General features: G+C 45.8%; 1 protein-coding gene across 1 annotated transcript in view; it reads left to right on the top strand.

Moving 5' to 3' along the window:
- LOC133538371 (titin-like) overlaps positions 1 to 24,629 on the top strand; it is a 263,574-nt gene that overhangs the window by 228,308 nt on the left and 10,637 nt on the right. The window contains exons 205-226 of the mRNA XM_061879957.1: positions 67 to 1,830; positions 1,940 to 2,233; positions 2,321 to 2,605; positions 2,698 to 2,997; positions 3,082 to 5,148; positions 5,257 to 5,559; positions 5,630 to 5,935; positions 7,583 to 7,873; positions 7,947 to 8,246; positions 8,879 to 9,184; positions 11,964 to 12,266; positions 13,672 to 13,953; positions 14,581 to 15,174; positions 15,278 to 15,565; positions 16,704 to 17,003; positions 17,074 to 17,376; positions 21,709 to 22,011; positions 22,101 to 22,685; positions 22,770 to 23,072; positions 23,217 to 23,516; positions 23,597 to 24,172; positions 24,260 to 24,565. Of these exons, the coding sequence (XP_061735941.1) occupies positions 67 to 1,830; positions 1,940 to 2,233; positions 2,321 to 2,605; positions 2,698 to 2,997; positions 3,082 to 5,148; positions 5,257 to 5,559; positions 5,630 to 5,935; positions 7,583 to 7,873; positions 7,947 to 8,246; positions 8,879 to 9,184; positions 11,964 to 12,266; positions 13,672 to 13,953; positions 14,581 to 15,174; positions 15,278 to 15,565; positions 16,704 to 17,003; positions 17,074 to 17,376; positions 21,709 to 22,011; positions 22,101 to 22,685; positions 22,770 to 23,072; positions 23,217 to 23,516; positions 23,597 to 24,172; positions 24,260 to 24,565 (10,659 nt within the window). The remainder of the gene's footprint in view (positions 1 to 66; positions 1,831 to 1,939; positions 2,234 to 2,320; positions 2,606 to 2,697; positions 2,998 to 3,081; positions 5,149 to 5,256; positions 5,560 to 5,629; positions 5,936 to 7,582; positions 7,874 to 7,946; positions 8,247 to 8,878; positions 9,185 to 11,963; positions 12,267 to 13,671; positions 13,954 to 14,580; positions 15,175 to 15,277; positions 15,566 to 16,703; positions 17,004 to 17,073; positions 17,377 to 21,708; positions 22,012 to 22,100; positions 22,686 to 22,769; positions 23,073 to 23,216; positions 23,517 to 23,596; positions 24,173 to 24,259; positions 24,566 to 24,629) is intronic.

Below are 24,629 nucleotides of genomic sequence, written 5' to 3'. Positions count from 1 at the left end.
TAAAACACAGCCCGAGCAAGCCGCCATTTTCCTGTTTTTTAAATGACAAAAATATCCTATTCACAGAGGAAGCCCAGATTGACTCAGATGTGGCCATGAGAACTCACTATATCGTGAAGGCTGGCAAGGATGTTGAGCTCTCCGTCCCTCTGAAGGGTCGGCCGGCTCCCTCTGCAACTTGGAGCAAAGGAGACATATGCATTGACAGCAACCCATCTTATGAATTCCACCACTCAGACACAGCCACGGTTCTTGTTATGCGTGAAGTGACCAAACTTGACACTGCCAAGTATACAATCAAAATTGAGAATGGTGTGGGAGAGCCCAAGACAATGACCTTGTCCATGAAGGTCCAGGACTCCCCTGGTCCATGCAGAAACCTGACATTGAAAGAAGTAACTCGTGGAAAAGTCAGTCTTTGCTGGGAGCCTCCACTCCTTGATGGTGGTGCTGAGGTTACCAATTACATTGTTGAGAAGCGGGACTCTTCCAAAAGATCCTACTCTGCAGTGACAAGCAAATGCACCGAGACATCATATACTATTGAAGATCTCTCCGAAAAGGCATCCTTCTTTTTCCGTGTTCTAGCAGAGAATGAGAACGGTGTTGGTGAACCATGTGAAACACCTGAACCAGTGAAGGCCGCAGAGACCCCTGGACCGGTTAAAGACGTTTCTATGAAGGATTCTTCTAAAACCTCTGTCACTCTGCAGTGGCTAAAGCCTGATTATGATGGCGGCAGTATCATATCTGACTACATAATTGAAAAGAAAGCAGTAGATGGGGAATGGGCTCTGGGAGGAACGACCCGACAATGTGAGTTTGAGGTGACAAAACTAAAAGAGCACTCAGACATGTTCTTCAGAGTTGCTGCTCGAAACGACAAGGGTCAGGGCGACTTTGTGAAGATAGGATCTATCAAGGTGATTGACTACATTATCACACCCGAAGCAAGCCTTGCAGACTACCCAGATGGAAGAATTTGTGTTCGTTTAGGACATAATGTCCACATTGAGCTGCCATACAGAGGTAAACCCAAGCCATCAATCATTTGGCTAAAGGACAACCTTCCTCTGAAGGAGAGTGATCAAATTCGCTTCAAGAAGACTGAGAACAAAGCCACTCTTATGATAAAGAATGTGAAGAAAGAGAATGAGGGTAAATTTACACTAACTCTTGACAACAAAATCAACAGAAAGTCCTTCCATATCTATGTCATTACACTCGGACCCCCATCAAAGCCCGTTGGACCTATCCGTCTTGATGAAGTAAGATCAGAAAGCATCATGATGTCATGGGATGAGCCTAACGATGATGGTGGGGGAGACATCAACTGTTATAGTATAGAGAAGCGTGACACTAGTCAGCCTGATTGGAAGATGGCTTGTTCCAGTGTGGCGGGAACTCAGTTCAAAGTCTCAAACCTGATCAAGGGTGTCCAGTATCAGTTCAGAGTCTGTGCTGAGAACAAGTATGGTGTCAGTGAGCCTCTGGTATCACAGATGGTAATCGCCAAGCACCAGTTCAGACCTCCTGGCCCACCGGGCAAGCCAGTTGTGTATAATATCACCAACGATGGCATGACAATCCAGTGGGAACAGCCAATCTATGATGGTGGTACCCCCATCCAGGGTTTCCATGTGGACAAGAAGGAAAATAACAGCATCATGTGGCAAAAGGTGAACATGATGCTGATCAAAGAAAACGAATATCGAATTTTGGGATTGATTGAAGGCCTTGAGTACTCGTTTAGAGTGTACGCACAGAATGATGCTGGCCACGGCCGACTGAGTGACAGCAGCAAGCCAGTAATGGCCGTGAGCCCTGTTGGTGAGTTCTGACACAGTCTATACACTTACATTACTGTGGATTCTGTCTTCTCAAATTATTGCCAGATCTTTTGCAAAAGAAAATTAAAATTTCTATTTCTTTCTCTCAGATCCTCCCGGCCAGCCAGACTACACTGATGTGACGAGTGACTCGATAACGCTGAAATGGGACGCCCCAAAGCGTGATGGAGGTAGCAAGATTACTAGCTACACCATTGAGAAACGACAGGGAGAAGGGCGCTGGTTCAAGGCGAACTTGATTGATGTTCATGACTGCCAGTATACTGTGCCTGGTTTGTCTATGAATGAGCGCTATGAGTTCCGAGTGATTGCTAGAAATGCCATTGGTGTTGTCAGCCCACCTTCCAATTCGTCAGGTTTGATCGTGGTCAGAAGTGAGAATGGTAAGTGAAGATCAGACAGATTGAGTCAGGAGGTTAACCGGAGATGATCATTTATTGTGAACTTACCTATATCCTTTCCTCCTGAAGCTACTCCTCATATTGAATTTGGTGGAGAGTATTTCGATGGTTTGACTGTTAAAGCGGGAGACAACATCAGAGTGAAGGTGGCCATCACTGGACGACCTGTTCCCAAAGTGGTCTGGTACAAAGACAGTGTGGAAATCACCAAAAAGATGATGGATATTATCAACGTAGCTGGATACAGCACTCTATTTGTCCGAGATGCTGACCGTACTCACCGCGGCCTCTACACCGTTGAAGCTATCAATGGATCCGGCAGCAAAAAGCAGACACTCCTGGTTCAAGTTCAAGGTAGATAGTTTTTGTTTTTTCTCAGTTTTGTCAATACATAATGTCCATTGATTCAAGTTGAACTTTTACTCAATCTCCATCATGTGATGTAGACACACCTGGGGAACCAGTAGGACCCATCGCTTTCAGCAACATCTCAGAGGGTCGGTGCACTCTATCCTGGAACCCACCGGAGAATGATGGCTGCTCAGAAATTTCACATTATATCATCGAGAAACGTGAAACATCCAAGATCTCTTGGACATTGGTGTCAGAGGAATGCCAGGAGTGCAGTTTCACTGCAACCAAACTGATCAAAACAAATGAGTACCAGTTCAGGGTGTCAGCTGTAAACAAGTTTGGTGCTGGCAGGCCGTTGGAATCCTGCCCTATTATTGCACAGCTTCAATATAGTAAGTCAACAGATGGAAAAATGTCACGTAATAACATGCGTTTGGTTTTGTCCTCACAAGTTTCCCTTAACAATTTCTCTTCAGCTACTCCCGATTCACCGGGCACTCCTGACGCCACTGAAACGACGGGGGAGAGCATAACTCTGGCCTGGGCTGCTCCAAAGTCTGATGGCGGAAACCCCATTCAATACTATATTGTGGAGAAACGCGAGAAGAAAACAGTTCGGTTCTACAAGGTGCTCTCAAAGAAACCCATCACTGAATGTGGTCACAAAGTTGTCGGCCTCATTGAGGACATGGAATACGAGTTCCGGGTCATGGCTGTTAATGATGCTGGTGTTGGAGCACCCAGTAATATCTCCATTCCCATTAAAGCTGTTGAGCCAAAGGATATCCCATGTGCTCCGTCTGTGGTCTGCGTGTCAGACTCCACTAATACCTCCATCAGCCTGGAATGGACGAAGCCTGCAGATGACGGAGGATCTGAGATACTGGGCTACATTGTCGAAATGGTTAAGGGTGATGAAACTGACTGGAATAGAGTACATGAAGAGCTGGTGGCAGACACAAAGTATACAGTGACTCTTCTGCATACTGGGGCTGAATACAAGTTCCGTGTAGCGGCTGTAAATCTTGTCGGAAGAGGTGAGGACAGGGAAACTCTAGAACCTGCTCAGGCCATTGATAGATTAGCACCACCACAGGTGGATATCGATGCCAACTTCAAGCAGACGCACATTGTCAAGGCAGGAGGTTCAGTGACACTAGGTGTCCAATATAGGGGAAAGCCTATACCCACCGCCACCTGGGTGAAAGAAGAAGGAGAACTAAGTGTCATGTCAGAGGTTTCAACTTCGGAGGGCAGCAGTACTCTACTTATTGATAATTGCACCAGAAATGATACTGGTAAATACACAGTTAACCTGGAAAACAGCAGTGGTAGCAAGGCTATTACTTTCACTGTGAAAGTCATGGACACTCCTGGGCCTCCTCAGGATGTAGGCCTTCTGGAGGTGTCCAGAGGCTCAGTTACACTTACATGGGAGCCGCCACTTAATGATGGTGGAGCACGAATCCACCACTATATCGTTGAAAGACGTGAGGCAAGCCGTCGCACATGGCAGCAGTCTGGGGGAAAGTGCACTCAGGGTATTATGAAGATTCAGGACCTGCTGGAGGGGGTACCATACTTCTTCAGGGTCTCTGCAGAGAACCAGCATGGTGTCGGTGAAGCTTTCGAGACAACAGAGCCTGTCGTTGCCACTGCTGAGCCAGCATCTCCAAAGAGATTGGATATTGTCGACACCACAGACAGTTCTGTGTCTCTGAGCTGGCTAAAACCAGAGCATGACGGTGGTAGCCGTATCCAGTGTTATATCGTTGAGGCAAATCCAAGCGGAACAGGTAAATGGGTAGTGGTTGGCAACACCAAGAATCTCTCCTATGTGATTGAAAAACTCAACAAGGGTGATGAGTATCACTTCCGTGTGAGGGCAAAGAATGAGTCTGGCCTCAGCACACCCAGGGAAACCATGACACCGGTCTTGGTCAAAGAGCCTCATATTGAACCTGCAGCTGATCTCAGTGAGATTCCGAACCAGATGATCACTTGCAACTCTGGCAGAACATTTACTATCGATGTTCCAATTAGTGGGAGACCCGCTCCCAAAGTATCCTGGAGGCTGGAGGAGATGAGGCTGAAGAACTCAGACAGAGTTTCCATTACAGTAACTAAAGAGAGAACAAGCATATCAGTCAAGGATGCCATGAGGGGTGATGGTGGTAAATACTACCTGACTCTGGAGAATGTCACCGGAAGCAAGACATTTAATATCAACGTAAATGTTACAGGTAAACCCAATCCACCAATGGGGCCTGTTGAAATCACAAACATCACCTCTCAGTCTTGTGTTGTTACCTGGGATGCGCCGGAGGATAACGGCGGCACTGACATTACCAACTATATTCTGGAGAAGCGTGAATCTGGTTCGTCTGCCTGGCAGCTTATCAACTCCAGTGTGAAGCGCACGTCGCTCCACGTTACTCATCTGACCAAGTACATGCAGTACACCTTCAGGGTCTCCGCTGAAAACCGATTTGGCATTAGCAAGCCTACTGAGTCTGAAACCATCGTTGCAGAGCATCCTTACAGTAAGTGCAATTCCAAAAACCTGAACATCAATTCAGCATTACAACAGTTTTGATCAGAACATAACATCTTGAATCAGTCACGGATGAAACCCAATGTTGTCATTATAGCCCCTGCTGGACCCCCAACAAGGCCGTCCGTCTTCAATGTCTCTTCCAACACGATGACGTTGAAATGGGAAGAGCCTTACCATGATGGTGGCAGCAAGGTGACGGGCTACTGGATTGAGAAGAAGGAGAGAAATAATATTCTCTGGGTAAGGGAAAACAAGATCCCATGCTTTGAGTGTTTCTACAAGGTGGAAGGCCTTGTTGAAGGTCTAGAGTACCAGTTTCGAGTTTATGCCATGAACAATGCTGGTCTCAGCAAAGCCAGTGAAGCCTCTAAAGGAGCAGTTGCCCAAAACCCTGTTGGTGAGTACTGTTTGCCACAATAAACGTCAATCAGTTCTACGTTTTTATTGACATAACTGTCTTCTTCTAGATCCACCGTGTAAGCCAGAAGTGACAAATGTAACCAGAACTACAGTGTCGCTGAAATGGTTGGCTCCACTGAACGATGGTGGTAGTCCAATCGTGGGTTACATTATTGAACGTAAACCATACACTCCAACTGGTGAGGGCCGCTGGCTGAAGTGTAACTACACAAATGTGGTAGACACGTTCTATACTGTTACTGCCCTGGGAGAAGGGGAACCCTACGAGTTCAGAATCATTGCCAAGAATGCTAACCAGGTCTTCAGCGCCCCATCCGTGTCCACTGGCTCCGTGCAGTGCAAAACAGACTTTGGTAAGACTTTTGCTCATGAGATCCAGTACAGGCCAAAACTTTGGACACACCTTCTCATTCAAAGTGTTTTATTTCTTTTCATGACTATTTACATTGTAGATTGTAGCATCAAAACTATGACTGAACACATGTGGAGTTATGTACTTAACAAAAAAAGGTGAAATAACAGAAAACGTACTATATTCTACTTTCTTCAAAATAGCCACCCTTTGCTCTGATTACTGCTTTGCACACTCTTGGCATTCTCTCAATGAGCTTCAAGCACACCTGGGAAGTGAAAACCATTTCAGGTGACTACCTCTCGAAGGTCATCGAGAGAATACCAAGAGTGTGCAAAGCAGTAACCAGAGCAAAGGGTGGCTATTTTGAAGAAACTACGATATAGTACGTCTTTCTGTTATTTCACCTTTTTTTGTGAAGTACATAACTCCGCGTGTGTTCTGTTAGAATATCCATCCATCCATCATCTTCCGCTTATCCGAGGTCGGGTCGCGGGGGCAGCAGCCCAAGCAGGGAAGCCCAGACTTCCCTCTCCCCAGCCACTTCGTCTAGCTCTTCCCGGGGGATCCCGAGGCGTTCCCAGGCCAGCCGGGAGACATAGTCTTCCCAACGTGTCCTGGGTCTTCCCCGTGGCCTCCTGCCGACTGGACGTGCCCTAAACACCTCCCTAGGGAGGCGTTCGGGTGGCATCCTGACCAGATGCCCGAGCCACCTCATCTGGCTCCTCTCGATGTGGAGAAGCAGCGGCTTTACTTTGAGTTCCTCCCGGATGGCAGAGCTTCTCACCCTATCTCTAAGGGAGAGACCCGCCACCCGGCGGAGGAAACTCATTTCGGCCGCTTGTACCCGTGATCTTATCCTTTCGGTCATGACCCAAAGCTCATGACCATAGGTGAGGATGGGAACGTAGATCGACCGGTAAATTGAGAGCTTTGCCTTCCGGCTTAGCTCCTTCTTCCCCACAACGGATCGATACAACGTTCGCATTACTGAAGACGCCGCACCGATCCGCCTTTCGATCTCACGATCCACTCTTCCCCCACTCGTGAACAAGACTCCTAGGTACTTGAACTCCTCCACTTGGGGCAGGGTTGTGATAACTTTATAAATTATCACAAAAAACTTTGTATTAGATTCTGTTCCTGACAAGAAGACAAAAAGGCTGTCTTTGAAACCGATCAAGAAGAAGTCTTGTAAAACTCCACTGGGACTTCAAATCGGACGGATGGCAGGATCTGCCAAACTTCCAGAGGAAGTATTTTACAAACTCTCTTTTAACTATTTTATGGACCTATTTTTGAACAATTTGACGAACTCTCTTCAAACTGTTCGGTAACCGGAGGCAACGCTGTTTACGACCCACTTCCCTCAGGAAGCAGCAGTGGGCAAGTGGGGGGAGAATGTCAAATAAAGAAGGAGGAGTACAATCTTTCTGGCAGAACTTGGTGGAAGACTGTACAGAGAGTACAGTGGCCATGTTTCTACTTAGATCTGAGTCTTCTTGTCTTGTTTAATAGTTCATTCATAGTTTTTATGTGACTATCTACAATGTAAATAGTCATGAAAATATATTATACAATCATATATAATAAGAATAACATATATAATTCCAAACATAAAGAAGATCTACCCTTTGCAATCCAACAGAACCACCAAAGGCCCAGCTGGATGGCAAACTCTTGTCTGAAGTTGTCACGGTGAGAGCTGGTTCAGATCTGGTCCTGGACGCTGCTGTGGGCGGCAGGCCTGACCCCAAAGCATCCTGGTCCAAAGGCAACAGGGAGCTGGAGCTGTGTGAAAAATACCACCTGCAATACACAAGAAATCGGGCTATGGCCATCATCAAGTTCTGTGACAGAGATGATACCGGAAAGTACATTCTCACCGTCAAGAATGTGAGCGGAACCAAGACTGTTGAGGTCAACGTCAAAGTGCTTGGTAAGTGATTGTCCTGGTAAATTTGTAGACGGAGAAGAAGACAAAAACGACTAACTTAATCCATCACTTCTAGACACTCCTGGACCATGTGACGGCAGCATTGAGATCAGCAAGATAACTGAGGATTCCTGCACCCTACGTTGGAGTCCTCCTTTGGAGGATGGGGGTGATGACATCTCTCACTACCTTGTAGAGAGGAGAGACACCAACAGACTCAGCTGGGTCATCATGCATACCGAGTGCAAGCAACTGACCTGCAACATCACCGGACTGTTCAAGAACACAGAATACCTGTTCAGGATCCGAGGAGTCAACAAGTATGGAGCTGGAGTCCTTCTGCAGTCGGAGCCTATGGTTGCCAGGAACACTTTCAGTGAGTGCCCCATCCACAGTTTGCAAAAAACTTGTGTCGAATATTTCATTCATGAATTCATAGCTGGAATTATTGCGGTGGTTCTCAAACGTTTTTCATCAAGTGCCACCTCGGAAAAAACGGGGCACTCCAAGTACAACCATTGTGAACAACAGTAGCCTAACAGGTTATTCGTTTAAAACATGGAAAAGGTAAAGATGTATTTCGTATTTAGGCCACTGTACTGTGACAGTACACACAGTTTGAACAGTAACACTGTACTTTTGTTTCATTCCTGTGAGAATTTGGCAAGTTACTGAAGTATTGAGGAGTGGGACTGTCCAGAACCAAGCACCAGATAAGACTTTACCATCTCTCTGCTTTCGGACTTATCAGGTCTTTCCAGGCCGGTAGTGCATTTTTCACTCATGCTCAAAGGCAAAATTACAGTGGCACCCAAGTGATTCTGTGGCGTACCACTAGATGGAACCCGCGTTCACGTACCACAGTTTGAGAACCCCTTCTCTGTTCTATATTCTTGGACTTGTCAATTAGCATTGCAGAAATAACCTAATCCAGCGACCATGTACGGCACCTAGCTTTTGTGTGTGACCTTTGTGGATTCAAATAGTCAAACGGATGTCGTTCTACAGCTGTTCCAACTCCGCCGGGTGCGCCTGAGATCCTCACGTCCGGAAAAGACTTTGCAACCATTGAGTGGCTAAAGCCCGAGAGTGATGGCGGCAGTCCGTTGATCCACTATCTTGTCGAGAGGCGGGAGAAGAAGAGTGCCCGCTGGGTGAAGGTGAACAGGACTGGAGCACACCTCGACACAACGTTGAAGGTGTCTGGATTGACGGAAGGCAACATTTACCAGTTCAGGGTGGTGGCAATCAATAAGGCTGGGGAGAGTGAACCCAGTGAGGTGTCACTCTATGTGGTCTGCAGAGTCCCCACAGGTAAATCCAGTTTGCTTCGTTCCAAATATTTTTTGCAACAAATTGTAAATAGTTAGTCACAGATCACATTCAAGTCTAATCAACCTTAACCACCGAGGCCTGTAATCTAGACAGATTTGATAAACTGATTTTAGAAACGATTTTATTCTTACACCAGACTAAACTGAGGAAAATATATCCCAGTAGCATTTCTTTTAACCCTTGTATTATGTTGGGGAAAATGACATTGATTATGTTGCGGGTCGTTTTGACCCATACTGTGTAAATGCACTCAAAACAGTCAAGAAAATAGGTTAAACCAATAGCAATTTTATTTTAGGTTATATAAACATTTAGAAAAGTGACTGTTATATTGTTATTCGCATTGTTTTTATTCTTTTTGTAATATTTCTCTATTTTGTTTCCTTTTAAACCCCCATTATTTACTTTTTACTTTTTTTTTTTTTTTTTTAATTGATCTCAACTCTGTACACTGCTGCTGGAATTTTAATTTTCCTGAAGGAACTCTCCTGAAGGAATCAATAAAGTACTATCTATCTATCTACAATACATTTTTTATTCCAATTGTATTATGTTAAGGGTCAATTTGACCCATTTCAGTTTTTGTGTTGATCAAAGTACTGGTTATCCTTTCTTTTTCTTGCTGAAATCTGGTGACTTTCCCTCATTTAGGGTCATGAACTGGTGTGTAAATCTGGACACTGTTGTGTAGTGGAATGTTTGTGCAGAGTTTGTATAAAAAGATGATGTTGCGAGTCATTTTGACCCAGGCGCTTTAATGTGGGTAAATAGCTGTTCAGATCCAAAAATAAACATGTCTCCTTGACTTACTTTTTACTTTGATGTACAATCGTTTGTATTTTGATTGTCTCTGAGACCCGGAGCCAGGTGTGTGGAGAGAGGGAACTTTCTCACACTTGTCCTTGTCTCCTCAGATGTCATCCTTTTGGAGCTAATTTTTGGTAAGCTTGTCAAAGAGATGACATGAGAACAGTGACAAGGACAAGTTTGAGAAAGTTCCCTCTCTTCACACACCTGGCTCTGGGTCTCAGAGGCAATCAAAATACAAATAATTGCACATCAAAGTAAAAAGTACACCAAAGAGACTTGTTTATTTTGGCTATTTACCCACATTAAAGCGTCTGGGTCAAAATGACCCGCAACATCATCTTTGTATACAAACTCTGCAAGACATTCCACTACTCAACAAAGTGTCCGGATTTTACACACCAGTTCATGACCCTAGATGAGGAAAAGTCACCAAATTTCAGCGAGAAAAAGAAAGGATAACCAGTACTTTGATCAACACAAAAACTGAAATGGGTCAAATTGACCCTCAACATAATAGAAGGGTTAAGAGCAGTTTTTAGATCTAGGGTCGTCCCTCGTTTCTTGCGGCCAATTGGTTCCAGGCCTAACTGTGGTAAACACATTTCTGCAAAGTAGAATTATTGTTCATAATTCAAATATTCTCACAGTTAAAGCTTAAAGTTTTTGCGGCCTTCTAAATGATTCAATATTAGAGTCCTCTGAGAATGACATATCACCCAAATAGTCTTTCTTACATCCAATATAGTAGAGTTGTGTCTATTATAGATTACAGAACTCACCGGTTGCCAGGAAGATAATCCAAGCATCATTGCTATGCTGTTGCCTGGCCCCTACAATTTAGTCCAGGGGTAGGGAACCTATGGCTCTAGAGCCAGATGTGGCTCTTTTGATGACTGCATCTGGCTCTCAGATAAATCTTAGCTGACATTGCTTAACACGATAATTATGAATAATTCCACTGGAATTCACAGTGCTAAAAATAACGTTCAAAATAGAAAACATTCTCATGCATTTAAATCCAAGTCGCATTAATGGTAAGAAGTGTTTTATGTCATGATTGGGGGGGGTCGCAGCTTGCTGCGGGGTCGTTCTCCCAGGAAGGCAGACGGACTACTCGGGACATGGCATTTAGGTAAAAACATGACTTAATTCAAACAAAAAAAAAAAGATACAAACAAAAATCGCTCACAGCGGAGGCATAACTTGGGCTCAGGAAGAAAGCTAACGCATAAACAGACTATGAACATAAATCAAACAAAACTTACTTGGCATGGCATGAAGCACGAAACCATGGCAAGGCATGAAACAAAGTCAGCACAGAGCAAGAAAAGATCACATTGACGCCAGGGCGACTGACTGGCAAAGACGAGCTTAAATACTGCCTCTGATTAGTGCTCAGGCATTTTGTCCACCAGAGACAGGTGGACAAAATGAGTAACCAAGGAAACCAGACAAGGGAGTGGAAAAAAACAGGAACTTAAAGAGTCCAAAGGACAAAAAGCACATGGCCAAACCAAAACATGATCAACAGACATGACATTTTATTTATTATTGGCTAGCTTCAGAATAACAATGTTATTAAAAAGAAGAAGAGACTTATTACACCCCAAAAATGTTGGTCTTACTTAAAAATGCACGCATTTAGTTGTATTCAGTGTTAAAAAATATGATATGGCTCTCACGGAAATACATTTTGAAATATTTGGCTTTCGTGGCTCTCTCAGCCAAAAAGGTTCCCGACCCCTGACTTAGTCACTACGTTGAAATACGTTCTAGGTAATTCCTTCTTAAGTTCGAACTTGGTGTGCTGAAACCACGGGTGTACGTTGCTCTGCAAAAAAGTCGATCAACTTGATAACCACTAGCCGTGTTGTTAGAATCCGGTGTTGTAAGCATCGCCTGTGGGACGATAAAAAAAATCATTTTGAATCTGACTCTCCCGTCACAGGCACCCCCGCACCACCCTCTGTTCCTCGCATCATGGACACCCATGCTGACAGCATTAGCCTGGCCTGGTCTCGCCCAGTGGAAGATGGCGGAGCTGATGTGATTGGCTATTTACTGGAAATGCAGGAAACTGGAACAGAGGAGTGGAAGAAAACCCACGAGAAGACACTGCGTGCTGCAGAATACGTGGTGACTGGACTTTGCTCGGGCAATAAGTACCGATTTAGAGTGGCCGGCATCAACTTCAATGGAACTGGAGACTTCAGTGAGCCATGTGCTGAAACTGAACCTGTGGAGAGAATTGGTAAGTTATCCCTTAAACACACCAAAAACGTAATTTTCTCTACTCTTAAGATAAAGACTGGATTGTGAACCTCGTAACTCTACATTCCCTGCTGGTATGGTGGAACAAATCCTCAGTGCTGAACTCCTCAATATTTGCACCTGGCTCGCTGACAACAAGCTATCCATACACTTAGGTAAAACGGAATCCATCCTATTTGGGTCCCATATCAAACTTAAGAAAGTCAGTGACTTCACTATAAAAGTGGGTGACATTGTGACCACCAGGAAGGATGAGATCACCTACCTAGGTTCCATTCTAGAGGCTAATCTTTCCTGTGATAAAATGGCAACCAAGGTGATCAAAAAGGTCAACCAAAGAACGAGATTCCTCTACAGAATCTCCTCTCTGGTCAACAAAAGCACCTTGAGGATTCTAGCGGGAACTCTCATTCAACCCTTCTTCCATTACGCTTGCACCTCCTGGTACCCCAGCACCTCCAAAACCCTCAAATCTAGACTCCAAACATCCCAGAATTTTCTAGTCCGGTTACTTTTAGACCTCCACCCCAGATCACACCTCAATCCAACCCACTTCTCCAAAGTGGGCTGGCTCAGGGTGGAGGACAGAGTACAACAACTTGCACTGAGCCTAGTCTATAAAATCCGCTACACCTCCTTGATACCGAAGTACATGTCAAACTACTTCCTTAACGTAAATGACCGCCATAACCACAACACCAGGGGGAGCTCCACAAACCACATTAAACCCAGATTTCGATCTAACAAAGGTCTTAACTCATTCTCTTTCTATGCCACATCAATGTGGAATGCACTCCCAACAGGTATAAAAGTAAGTGCATCTCTATATTCCTTCAAAAGCGCTCTAAAACAACACCTCCAGGCAACTTCAACACTTTACTAATACCCTCCTCCATTCACATCCCATCTCCCCGGATTATAAACAACTCAAATGTACTTCTAATGTATATACTTGTTCTTATGCTATGTGAACTCACTATGTTCTCTGCTGGCTGTACATATCCTACTAAATAAGACCTACACTGTTTCAATGTCCATTTCTCTGTTGATGCAATTGTTGATGACTGAAGTACTGATATCAACCAAAGCTCCTCATCCCACCCCCCGGATTGTAAATAATGTAAATAATTCAATGTACATACTATGATGATTAACTTGTGTGATGACTGTATTCTGTTGATAGTATATATTTGTACCATGAATTGATTAACGTGGACCCCGACTTAAACAAGTTGAAAAACTTATTGGGGTGTTACCATTTAGTGGTCAATTGTAGGGAATATGTACTGTACTGTGCAATCTACTAATAAAAGTATCAATCAATCAATCAAGCATGCTAGTGGTGTGGCTCAATAACCGATTTCATCTTTACCTTCACTCAATAGAAATTCCGGACTTTGAGCTCCATGATGACCTGAAGAAGACCATATGCCTGCGTGCTGGTGGTTCTCTGCGCCTGTTTGTGAACATTAGTGGTCGTCCTGCTCCGACAATCACTTGGAGCAAACCCGGAGTTGACCTCAACAACCGGGGCTTTATAGAAGTCACTCACAAGTCGACTACTCTCATCATCGATAAGGTCCATCGCTATGATGCTGGAAAATACACACTGGTGGCCGAGAATTGTGCTGGAAAACAAGAAGTCCACATTCTGGTCAAAGTTTATGGTAAGGGAACGACTGTACTTCATCGGGATTAAGGCAATACCGAAAAACCTGTTTGGATCGGTGCGGCGTCTTCAGTAATGCGGACGTTGTACCGATCCGTTGTGGTGAAGAAGGAGCTGAGCCGGAAGGCAAAGCTCTCAATTTACCGGTCGATCTACGTTCCCATCCTCACCTATGGTCATGAGCTTTGGGTCATGACCGAAAGGATAAGATCACGGGTACAAGCGGCCCAAATGAGTTTGGATCTCTCCCTTAGAGATAAGGTGAGAAGCTCTGTCATCCGGGAGGGACTCAAAGTAAAGCCGCTGCTCCTTCACATTGAGAGGAGCCAGATGAGGTGGTTCGGGCATCTAGTCAGGATGCCACCCGAACGCCTCCCTAGGGAGGTGTTTAGGGCACGTCCAACCGGTAGGAGGCCACGGGGAAGACCCAGGACACGTTGGGAAGACTATGTCTCCCGGCTGGCCTGGGAACGCCTCGGGATCCCCCGGGAAGAGCTAGACGAAGTGGCTGGGGAGAGGGAAGTCTGGGTTTCCCTGCTTAGGCTGTTGCCCCCGCGACCCGACCTCGGATAAGCGGAAGATGATGGATGGAATGTCATATTTTACTTTTTTTTAAATATCCTAGACACACCAGGACCAACAGGACCCATCAAGATCAAGGAACTGACCAAAGAATCAGCCACCATCTCTTGGGATGCTCCAATCGTGGACGGTGGAGCTCCTGTCAACAATTACATTGTTGAGAGACGCGAAGCCTCCATGAGAGCCTACAAAACCGTCACTTCCAAGTGCAGTAAGACGTCCTACAAGATCGATGGCCTGATGGAGGGCATGCTATACTACTTCAGAATTCTCCCTGAAAACATTTATGGTCTTGGCGAATCCCGCGAAACAGCGGATGTCATCTTGGTCTGCGAGGTACCTCTGCCACCACGCAACCTGCAGGTGATTGACGTCACCAAGAGCACGGTCTCGTTGAGCTGGGATAAGCCGGAGCACGACGGAGGTAGCCGACTGATCGGCTACTTGATAGAAGCCTGCAAATTTGGTACCGACAAATGGATGAAGGTGGCCTCCCTGAAGCTAACCGACTTTGAGCACACCATCGAGAAGCTAAATGAGAAGGAACAGTACTTTTTCAGAGTCAAAGCAATCAACAGCCGTGGTGCCAGTGAAGCGAAGGAGCTTGTTGCGCCTGTAACTGTGCAAGAACAAAGAGGTAACGGGAAAGTCAGAACATTTAGTCAATGAAGACCAATAATATTTAATACCATAGTTGTGTGTTTGCAGCCATTAGTAATTATCAGATTTTGTTCCTACAGTGATGCCTGCAGTGGATTTCTCCAGGCTTCCCCAGAAAGCTGTGAATGTTCTGGCCGGTAGGACCCTGGAACTGGAACTGCCATTAATAGGCAGACCTCCCCCTACCTGCTTGTGGTACTTTGGTGACAACCGATTAAAAATCACTGACCGTGTCAAGATCCAGAGCACTGGCAAGGTTTCCAAGCTGACCGTGTCGGACACGACCATTGACGACACCGGCAATTATACCTTGGAGGTGAAGAACACCGTCGGCGTAACCGCTGAGGTCATCAAGGTCGTCGTTCTCTGTAAGCAAACACCTTGAGTTCTACATTACTTTTTATCTTTATTATATAGTCATGGACGATCAGTGCCAGAGCTTGGTCCGCAATGCCGGCAGTAAGTCGAACACATTTCCAGTGAGGGTTGGACTCCGCCAAGGCTGTCCTTTGTCACCGATTCTGTTCATAACTTTTATGGACAGAATTTCTAGGCGCAGTCAAGGCGTTGAGGGGTTCCGGTTTGGTAACCGCAGGATTAGGTCTCTGCTTTTTGCAGATGATGTGGTCCTGATGGCTTCATCTGACCGGGATCTTCAGCTCTCGCTGGATCGGTTCGCAGCCGAGTGTGAAGCGACCGGAATGAGAATCAGCACCTCCAAGTCCGAGTCCATGGTTCTCGCCCGGAAAAGGGTGGCGTGCCATCTCCGGGTTGGGGAGGAGACCCTGCCCCAAGTGGAGGAGTTCAAGTACCTAGGAGTCTTGTTCACGAGTGAGAGAAGAGTGGATCGTGAGATCGACAGGCGGATCGGTGCGGCGTCTTCAGTAATGCGGACGTTGTACCGATCCGTTGTGGTGAAGAAGGAGCTGAGCCGGAAGGCAAAGCTCTCAATTTACCGGTCCATCTACGTTCCCATCCTCACCTATGGTCATGAGCTTTGGGTCATGACCGAAAGGATAAGATCACGGGTACAAGCGGCCGAAATGAGTTTTCTCCGCCGTGTGGCGGGGCTCTCCCTTAGAGATAGGGTGAGAAGCTCTGCCATCCGGGAGGGACTCAAAGCAAAGCCGCTGCTCCTTCACATCAAGAGGAGCCAGATGAGGTGGTTCGGGCATCTGGTCAGGATGCCACCCGAACGCCTCCCTAGGGAGGTGTTTAGGGCACGTCCAACCAGTAGGAGGCCACGGGGAAGACCCAGGACATGTTGGGAAGACTATGTCTCCCGGCTGGCCTGGGAGCGCCTCGGGATCCCCCGGGAAGAGCTAGATGAAGTGACTGGGGAGAGGGAAGTCTGGGTTTCCCTGCTTAGGCTGTTGCCCCCGCGACCCGACCTCGGATAAGCGGAAGATGATGGATGGATGGATGGATATAGTCATGTTTATCGTTCATTTATAATTAATTGATGCAATGAGACTTGAAATCAGTTATGTTCTCATTTTCTGTTAGCCAAACCTGATGAGCCCGAGGGACCAGTCCGATTCGATGAGATCGATGCCACCTCGGTCATCTGCAGCTGGGATCCTCCAGCTAGGGATGGCGGAGCTCCCATTAGTGGCTTTGTGGTGGAGCAACGAGATGCCCACAGAGCAGGCTGGGTGCCGGTCTGTGACTCGGTCAGTCGACCCACCTTCAAATTTGAGAACCTGATTGAGGGAGACGAGTACGTCTTCCGTGCGGCTGCTGTGAATCGCTACGGCACCGGAGAATTTTTGCAATCCGAGATTGTCACCTGCAGAAGCTTGAGAAGTAACTCTCCACGCCCACAAAAATCTGCTGTCGTTCCCGACCGAATGCTGACGTTCTTCATCCTTTACAGATGTGTCCGGACCTCCTGGCCGACCGACCATTTTCGATATTTCACGTGACGGCATGACCGTAGCCTGGAACCCACCAGAAGAGGATGGTGGGCTTGAGGTTTCTGGTTACATCATTGAGCGCAAAGAAGTCAGGTCCGACAGATGGGTCCGTGCCAACAAGAACCCCATCACCATGACTAGATACCGGTCAACAGAGCTGATTGAAGGTCTGGAGTACGAGCATAGAATCCTCGCCGTCAATGCCCGGGGAACGAGCAAACCCAGTCTGCCTTCGAAACCAGCTGTGGCATCAGATCCCATCGGTGAGAGACAAACGCATATTAAGATTGGTACCCGGCTTGCTTTCTACCTACGTCAAGTTCAAACAATGATTTAATTCAGTGGTTCACTAACTTTCCAGGGCGGACTACAAAAGGCAGTATATATTGTAGCGTATAGGACCAGAGTGTCAAAAGACGGAGCAAATAGTTTTAATGACATTAAGACTTTGTTTTCTTATCAGCAATCGAGCAACACACAACACTGAAAATGTGTCCCGTGAAAACGTGTCCGACAGCTACTCTCTGACAATAACAAAAGTTATGTTGGTGAGCCACTACAATATCAACGAAATAGGATCGGAAAATGTATTCGCCCTTCGGGCCACAACGTTGACGGCTTTCTTCTTTCCTGTCAATCGTATTTGGATGATTACAATTCGAACACTGTTAGTTCTTAACCAGTTGTAGTTCTAGGACCGGGGTGTCCAAAGTGTGGCCCGCGGGTCATTTTTTAACGGTCCCTCGGCACATTTTAAGAATAGAAAGGAAAAACGTAAAAAGTGGTATAAAAGAGCATACAGGTGAAATGTAACAAGAAATTCTTGCAATGCTTACTCTAATTACTCTTATTATAAAAAATAATAATGAATCAAAATTAATGTCATTTGGAATTATTGACCTATTCAAGGCTTCGATTACGTCACGTTAAATATTCCACTTTGAGATATTTTTGGGGGAAAATGTTGCATATTTTGTGTTTTGCCATATAAAAAACTGCGCTGTTTTTTTAAAGAAGGGCCTAAAACGAACATCAATCAATCAATCAATGTTTATTTATATAGCCCCAAATCACAAATGTCTCAAAGGACTGCACAAACCATTACGACTACAACATCCTCGGAAGAACCCACAAAAGGGCAAGGAAAACTCACACCCAGTGGGCAGGGAGAATTCACATCCAGTGGGACGCCAGTGACAATGCTGACTATGAGAAACCTTGGAGAGGACCTCAGATGTGGGCAACCCCCCCTCTCTAGGGGACCGAAAGCAATGGATGTCGAGCGGGTCTAACATGATACTGTGAAAGTTCAATCCATAGTGGCTCCAACACAGCCGCGAGAGTTCAGTTCAAGCGGATCCAAGACAGCAGCGAGAGTCCCGTCCACAGGAAACCATCTCAAGCGGATCAGCAGCGTAGAGACGTCCCCAACCGATACAGGCGAGCGGTCCATCCTGGGTCTCGACTCTGGACAGCCAGTACTTCATCCATGGTCATCGGACCGGACCCCCTCCACAAGGGAGGGGGGAGACATAGGAGAAAGAAAAGAAGCGGCAGATCAACTGGTCTAAAAAGGAGGTCTATTTAAAGGCTAGAGTATACAGATGAGTTTTAAGGTGAGACTTAAATGCTTCTACTGAGGTAGCATCTCGAACTTTTACCGGGAGGGCATTCCAGAGTACTGGAGCCCGAACGGAAAACGCTCTATAGCCCGCAGACTTTTTTTGGGCTCTAGGAATCACTAATAATTATTGACCTATTCAAGGCTTCGATTACGTCACATTAAATATGTGAATTATATTTATATAGCGCTTTTCTCTAGTGACTCAAAGCGCTTTACATAGTGACACCCAATATCTAAGTTACATTTAAACCAGCGTGGGTGGCACTGGGAGCAGGTGGGTAAAGTGTCTTGCCCAAGGACACAACGGCAGTGACTAGGGTGGCGGAAGCGGGAATCGAACCGGCAACCCTCAAGTTGCTTGCACGGCCACTCTACCAACCGAGCTAATATTCCACTTTGAGATATTTTGGGGGGGAAATGTTGCATATTTTGTGTTTTGCCATATAAAAACTGAGCTGTTTTTTTTTTAAGGAAGGCCCTAAAACAAACAAACAAAACATAAACAACAATAACACTTAAAATTGACGGATATATCTGATGTTGATCACGAGATTATTCTGCTTAAAGTAAACAGTAAAAAAAATGTATAATTTATAAGTAGGACACTTTTGGATCCCCAATTATTTTAGTGTGATTTGTTTTGAAGTGTCATTGCTCAAAAAATAAAAATGAATCAAAATGCAAAATTAAGGCTCCAATTATTATATAATCTCAAATATTCCACCTAAAAAAACTTATTGGGTGAAATAATTGCATATTTTGTGTTTTTTTTCCTTTTTTATTTTCTTCTAATGTTGATCTAGAGATTTAAAACTTGCAAGATAATACAAATTATAATACTGAATAATGACACGTTTTTAATTAAAAAATTTTTTTTACCAAAACCCTTCGGGGTCCCTGGGATCATAACTGAGTGGAGGTCTAAATGTATATTTTTTATACATATATTGTATTGGTTTTTAAAATAAAAATGATGAAAATGGCCCCCGCTTGCTCAGTGGAAAAAGTTTGGACACCCCTGTTTCTAGAGTATTTTTTAGTAACCAGCAAGGAGGTATATTTTTGACCTGGCGGACGTAAACAGAGGTTAGAACACCGGAAATATATTACCCCAGGGCGAGTGGCTACAGAATAGAGTTGCCAAATGGGAAACGTTTTTCGGGGTTCTTTGCATGCATGTTGTAGAATTTTGTATGACATTTTACGAAGGTCCTGCAGTCCTGGGTTCAATCCCGGGCTGGGGATCTTACTGTGTGAAGTTTGCATGTTCTCCCCGTGAATGCGTGGGTTCTCTCCGGGTACTCCGGCTTCCTCCCACCTCCAAAGTCATGCACCTGGGGATAGGCCCCTCCCACCTCCAAAGACATGCACCTGGGGATAGGCTCCTCCCACCTCCAGAGACATGCACCTGGGGTTAGGTTGATTAGCAACACTAAATGGTCCCTAGTGTGTGAATGTTGTCTATCTGTGTTGGCCCTGCGATGAGGTGGCGACTTGTCCAGGGGTGTACCCCGCCTTCCGCCCGATTGTAGCTGACTTAGGCGCCAGCGCCCCCCGCCACCCCAAAAGGGTATAAGCGGTAGGAAAATGGATGGATTTTCAATGATGATAATGTTAGTAAATGACATCCAAAAACTATGTTGTACATTACTGCACATGGTACATGTAAGATTAAAAAAGACAACCAAAATAGTGGATCAGGATAAATCAAAAAGTAAAATATTGTGTAGAAATGCACGCAATTGCAGGAAATGTAGTCTTGATTTTCAACATTTTACGTCGGGGCTTGTGTGGCAGCACTTCGTACCGATATCATTTGTTTCGTCTTTTTTCCTGGAGGGTGCTCACGTCTGTATTTGATTATTAATAAAACATCTTTGACATTTAATTGATTATTGTACAACAATTTGAGGTACGCATATAGGCAACCGAACCTCGCTGGATCGGTTCGCAGCCGAGTGTGAAGCGACCGGAATGAGAATCAGCACCTCCAAGTCCGAGTCCATGGTTCTCGCCCGGAAAAGGGTGGAGTGCCATCTCCGGGTTGGGGAGGAGACCCTGCCCCAAGTGGAGGAGTTCAAGCACCTAGGAGTCTTGTTCACGAGTGGGGGAAGAGTGGATCGTGAGATCGACAGGCGGATCGGTGCGGCGTCTTCAGTAATGCGGACGTTGTACCGATCCGTTGTGGTGAAGAAGGAGCTGAGCCGGAAGGCAAAGCTCTCAATTTACTGGTCGATCTACGTTCCCATCCTCACCTATGGTCATGAGCTTTGGGTCATGACCGAAAGGATAAGATCACGGGTACAAGCAGCCGAAATGAGTTTGGGTCTCTCCCTTAGAGATAGGGTGAGAAGCTCTGCCATCCGGGAGGGACTCAAAGTAAAGCCGCTGCTCCTTCACATGGAGAGGAGCCAGATGAGGTGGTTCGGGCATCTGGTCAGGATGCCACCCGAACGCCTCCCTAGGGAGGTGTTCAGGGCACGTCCAACCGGTAGGAGGCCACGGGGAAGACCCAGGACACGTTGGGAAGACTATGTCTCCCGGCTGGCCTGGGAACGCCTCGGGATCCCCCGGGAAGAGCTAGACGAAGTGGCTGGGGAGAGGGAAGTCTGGGTTTTCCTGCTTAGGCTGTTGCCCCCGCGACCCGACCTCGGATAAGCGGAAGATGATGGATGGATGATGGATGGATGGATATAGGCAACTCATAGTACCGGTCAACGTCTTTGTCTTTGTGCAAGGGTTTTAATTCGGTTTCAGAACGTTTGCTGTTTATTTTGCATTGTTGTACTGAATGCAATTAAAGTCAACCAACCACAACTACTTTTCCTGACTACTTGTATGAATCAGTACTTCTCATCAGTGGTATGGCTGCAGGATACACCATCCCCCGTTTATAGCAAGCATTGACCCAAGTTTTGGAAATGTTTGGACTTCAATCACTTTGGCTGAAATAAATTTCTCTCCATGTCAGATCCACCTGGTTGCCCTCAGAACCCACGGATTACTGAGACCACTAAGTCGTCTGTGTCACTGGCTTGGAGTCCCCCTGATGACGAGGGAGATGCCAGAGTAGACGGGTACCTAATTGAGATGCAGAAGGTGGGCACTATGGCTTGGCTCAAGTGTAACACCACACCCTCCCTGATCTGTGAGTACACATTGACCAACATGCCTCAAGGAGAGGAGTTCAAATTCCGAGTTATGGCCTGCAATGTCGGTGGCTCTGGTGAGCCTGCTGAAGTCCCTCGAACTGTCACCATCACAGAGATGTTTGGTAATGACACACTAGAAAAAAAACACAGAATTTCCTTTTTCATGGATTTAAAATGGAATCTAATTTTGCATTTTTACTCTTGTCTACAGAATCTCCAGATTATGAACTTGAGCTAAAATACAAAGATGTCTATGTGGTTCGTCATGGTGGCGTAGTCCGACTCTCCGTCCCCATCAAGGGCAAACCTCACCCAACTTGTTTGTGGTCAAAGGACAGTGAGGCACCGTCAACCAACGCAATGGTTGCCTCCACTGAAGATACCAGCGAACTAGTGATCAAAGGAGCAGAGAGAAGCGACTCTGGTCTGTATGAGCTCCTTCTCGAAAACAAAGTTGGCAAGAAAAAGGCCCAAATTAAGGTGAATGTCATCGGCCGTCCGAGTGCTCCAACCGGACCATTAATGTTTGAGGAAGTCCAGGCCAACTCTGCTAAGGTCTCCTGGAACGTTCCCACCGACAACGGTGGTACAGAAATCCTTGGTTACATTGTTGAAAGAAGAGAAGTTACCAGAAATGCATGGTTTACCGTGGACAGCAGAGTGACTGACAACCACTTGACCGTTAAGGGCCTAAAGGAAGGAACAGAATACCACTTTAAGGTTACTGCAGAGAACTCTTTTGGTGTCGGCCCGTCTCTGAAATCAGAGCACCCACTGGTGCCCAACACTATGCTTTGTAAGTATTTTTGTTGTTCCATCCTGAACTACAATGAACTCATTTAGAGGCTGATGTTTTAAGAACGTGTCAATCCCACAACAGGTCCACCAGAGCCTTCAAGCATGCCACCAGAGATCATGGATGTTACCAAGAACTCTGTCGCATTGGCATGGTCCAGACCAAAGGACGACGGGGGTTCTTCCATCACAGGCTACTTTGTTGAGTACAAACAACTGTCCTCGGAGCAATGGAGCCGCCACCACACTAAGATTACCTCCACCATGTTTACTCTGTCTGGACTCACGGCTGATACGGAGTATCATTTCCGTGTTGTCGCTGTCAATGACATTGGCGAGAGTGAGGCTGGAACTGTGTCGGACCCAGTGACTTGCAAGGATCCGTTTGGTGAGCTATTTTAGTCTTTGTAATTATTTGATGAAAGTCATAAGGAAAGATTAACCATTCATTCCCTGGCTTTCGAAAAAATTTTATATTTTGAGTCGGTATGTTACAAAACTGACATTGTTTTGCTACTTTTTAAATCTCCAGATAAGCCCAGCCAGCCAGGCGAAATTGATACGGCGAGTGTGACTAATAACATGATCACTATTCGCTGGCAAGCCCCAGAGTGTGATGGTGGAAAGGAAGTCCTGGGCTATTGGGTGGAGTACAGGAAGTCCACTGAGAGCACCTGGATGAAATGCAACAAGCAGAGGCTGAAAGACAGAGAGTTCACCATGCGTGGACTGGCTGAAGCTACCGAATATGAGTTCAGAGTATTTGCCGAGAACGAGACCGGAATGAGCAGACCTTGCCGAACTGCCACTTGTATAAAGACTAAACTAAGTGGTGAGTATATTTACAGTGAAATTTGCTAGAATTTATTAAAGTGTGTTTTGAGCGTTTGTTACATTGCTTTGTACTTACAGTTGAAACAAAACCAAGCCTGAGAAAGGAAATGGATGAAGTAACAGCCAAGCTTGGACAGTCCGCTGTTATGAAGTGCCAGATTATCGGCAGGCCTGTTCCTGATATCAAGTGGTATCACGCAGGCAAAGAGATTGTCGAGTCCCGTAAATATGAAATAAGCTCAGATGGGCGTAACCACTCCCTATCCATTATGACTGACCAACAAGAGGATGAGGGCGAGTATACCTGTAAAGCTACCAATGATGCCGGAGACGTAGAGACCTCAGGTACTCTTGTATTGGAAGCAGCTCCATCGTTCCACTCCGACTACCCGTTGAAGAGCACATATTACGCTGGCCTGGGAACAACTCTCCGCATCCACGCAGTGTACATTGGACGTCCTGAGCCAAAGATCATGTGGCTCCACGAAGCAAAGACCCTGGAGAACGCTGAGGACATCAGCATAGAGACCACCGAGCATTATACTCATCTCATTATAAAGAATGTGCAGCGTAGAATCCATGGAGGCAAATACAGGATTAGACTGCACAATCACTTTGGCAGGGCGGACACTGCATTTAATGTTGAAATCTATGGTACGTGTGGTTTATGTCGGTGATTTCAAGATGTATATTTGTAAACACGTGTTTGATTGCTAAAAAACATCATTCATTCGTTTCCAGACAAACCGGACATGCCTCAGGGTCCCATTGTTTTGGAGGCTCTCTTGAAGAACTCTGTCATCATCAGCTGGAAGCCGCCCAAGGACGACGGAGGCTGTATGATTACCAACTACATTGTGGAGAAGCGAGAAGACCGTGAAGGGAAGGAGTGGGAACTGGTGTCATCATCCATCAATGGCACATCCTGCCGTGTTCCCAACCTCACTGACAGTGCCGGTTACTACTTCCGTGTGTATGCCCAGAACCGCTATGGCAACAGCGAACCACTTGAGCTCACCTCACCTATCCTCATCAAGAGTCAACTTGGTATGTTTAGGCAACTACTTTTCCTTAGAACATGTGTAACAAAAAATCTCAGACAATGTAATCG

This window comes from Nerophis ophidion, linkage group LG19, assembly GCF_033978795.1.
Source record: "Nerophis ophidion isolate RoL-2023_Sa linkage group LG19, RoL_Noph_v1.0, whole genome shotgun sequence".
NCBI classification, from domain to species: Eukaryota; Metazoa; Chordata; class Actinopteri; order Syngnathiformes; family Syngnathidae; genus Nerophis; species Nerophis ophidion.
This window is presented reverse-complemented; position numbering and strand designations above follow the sequence as displayed.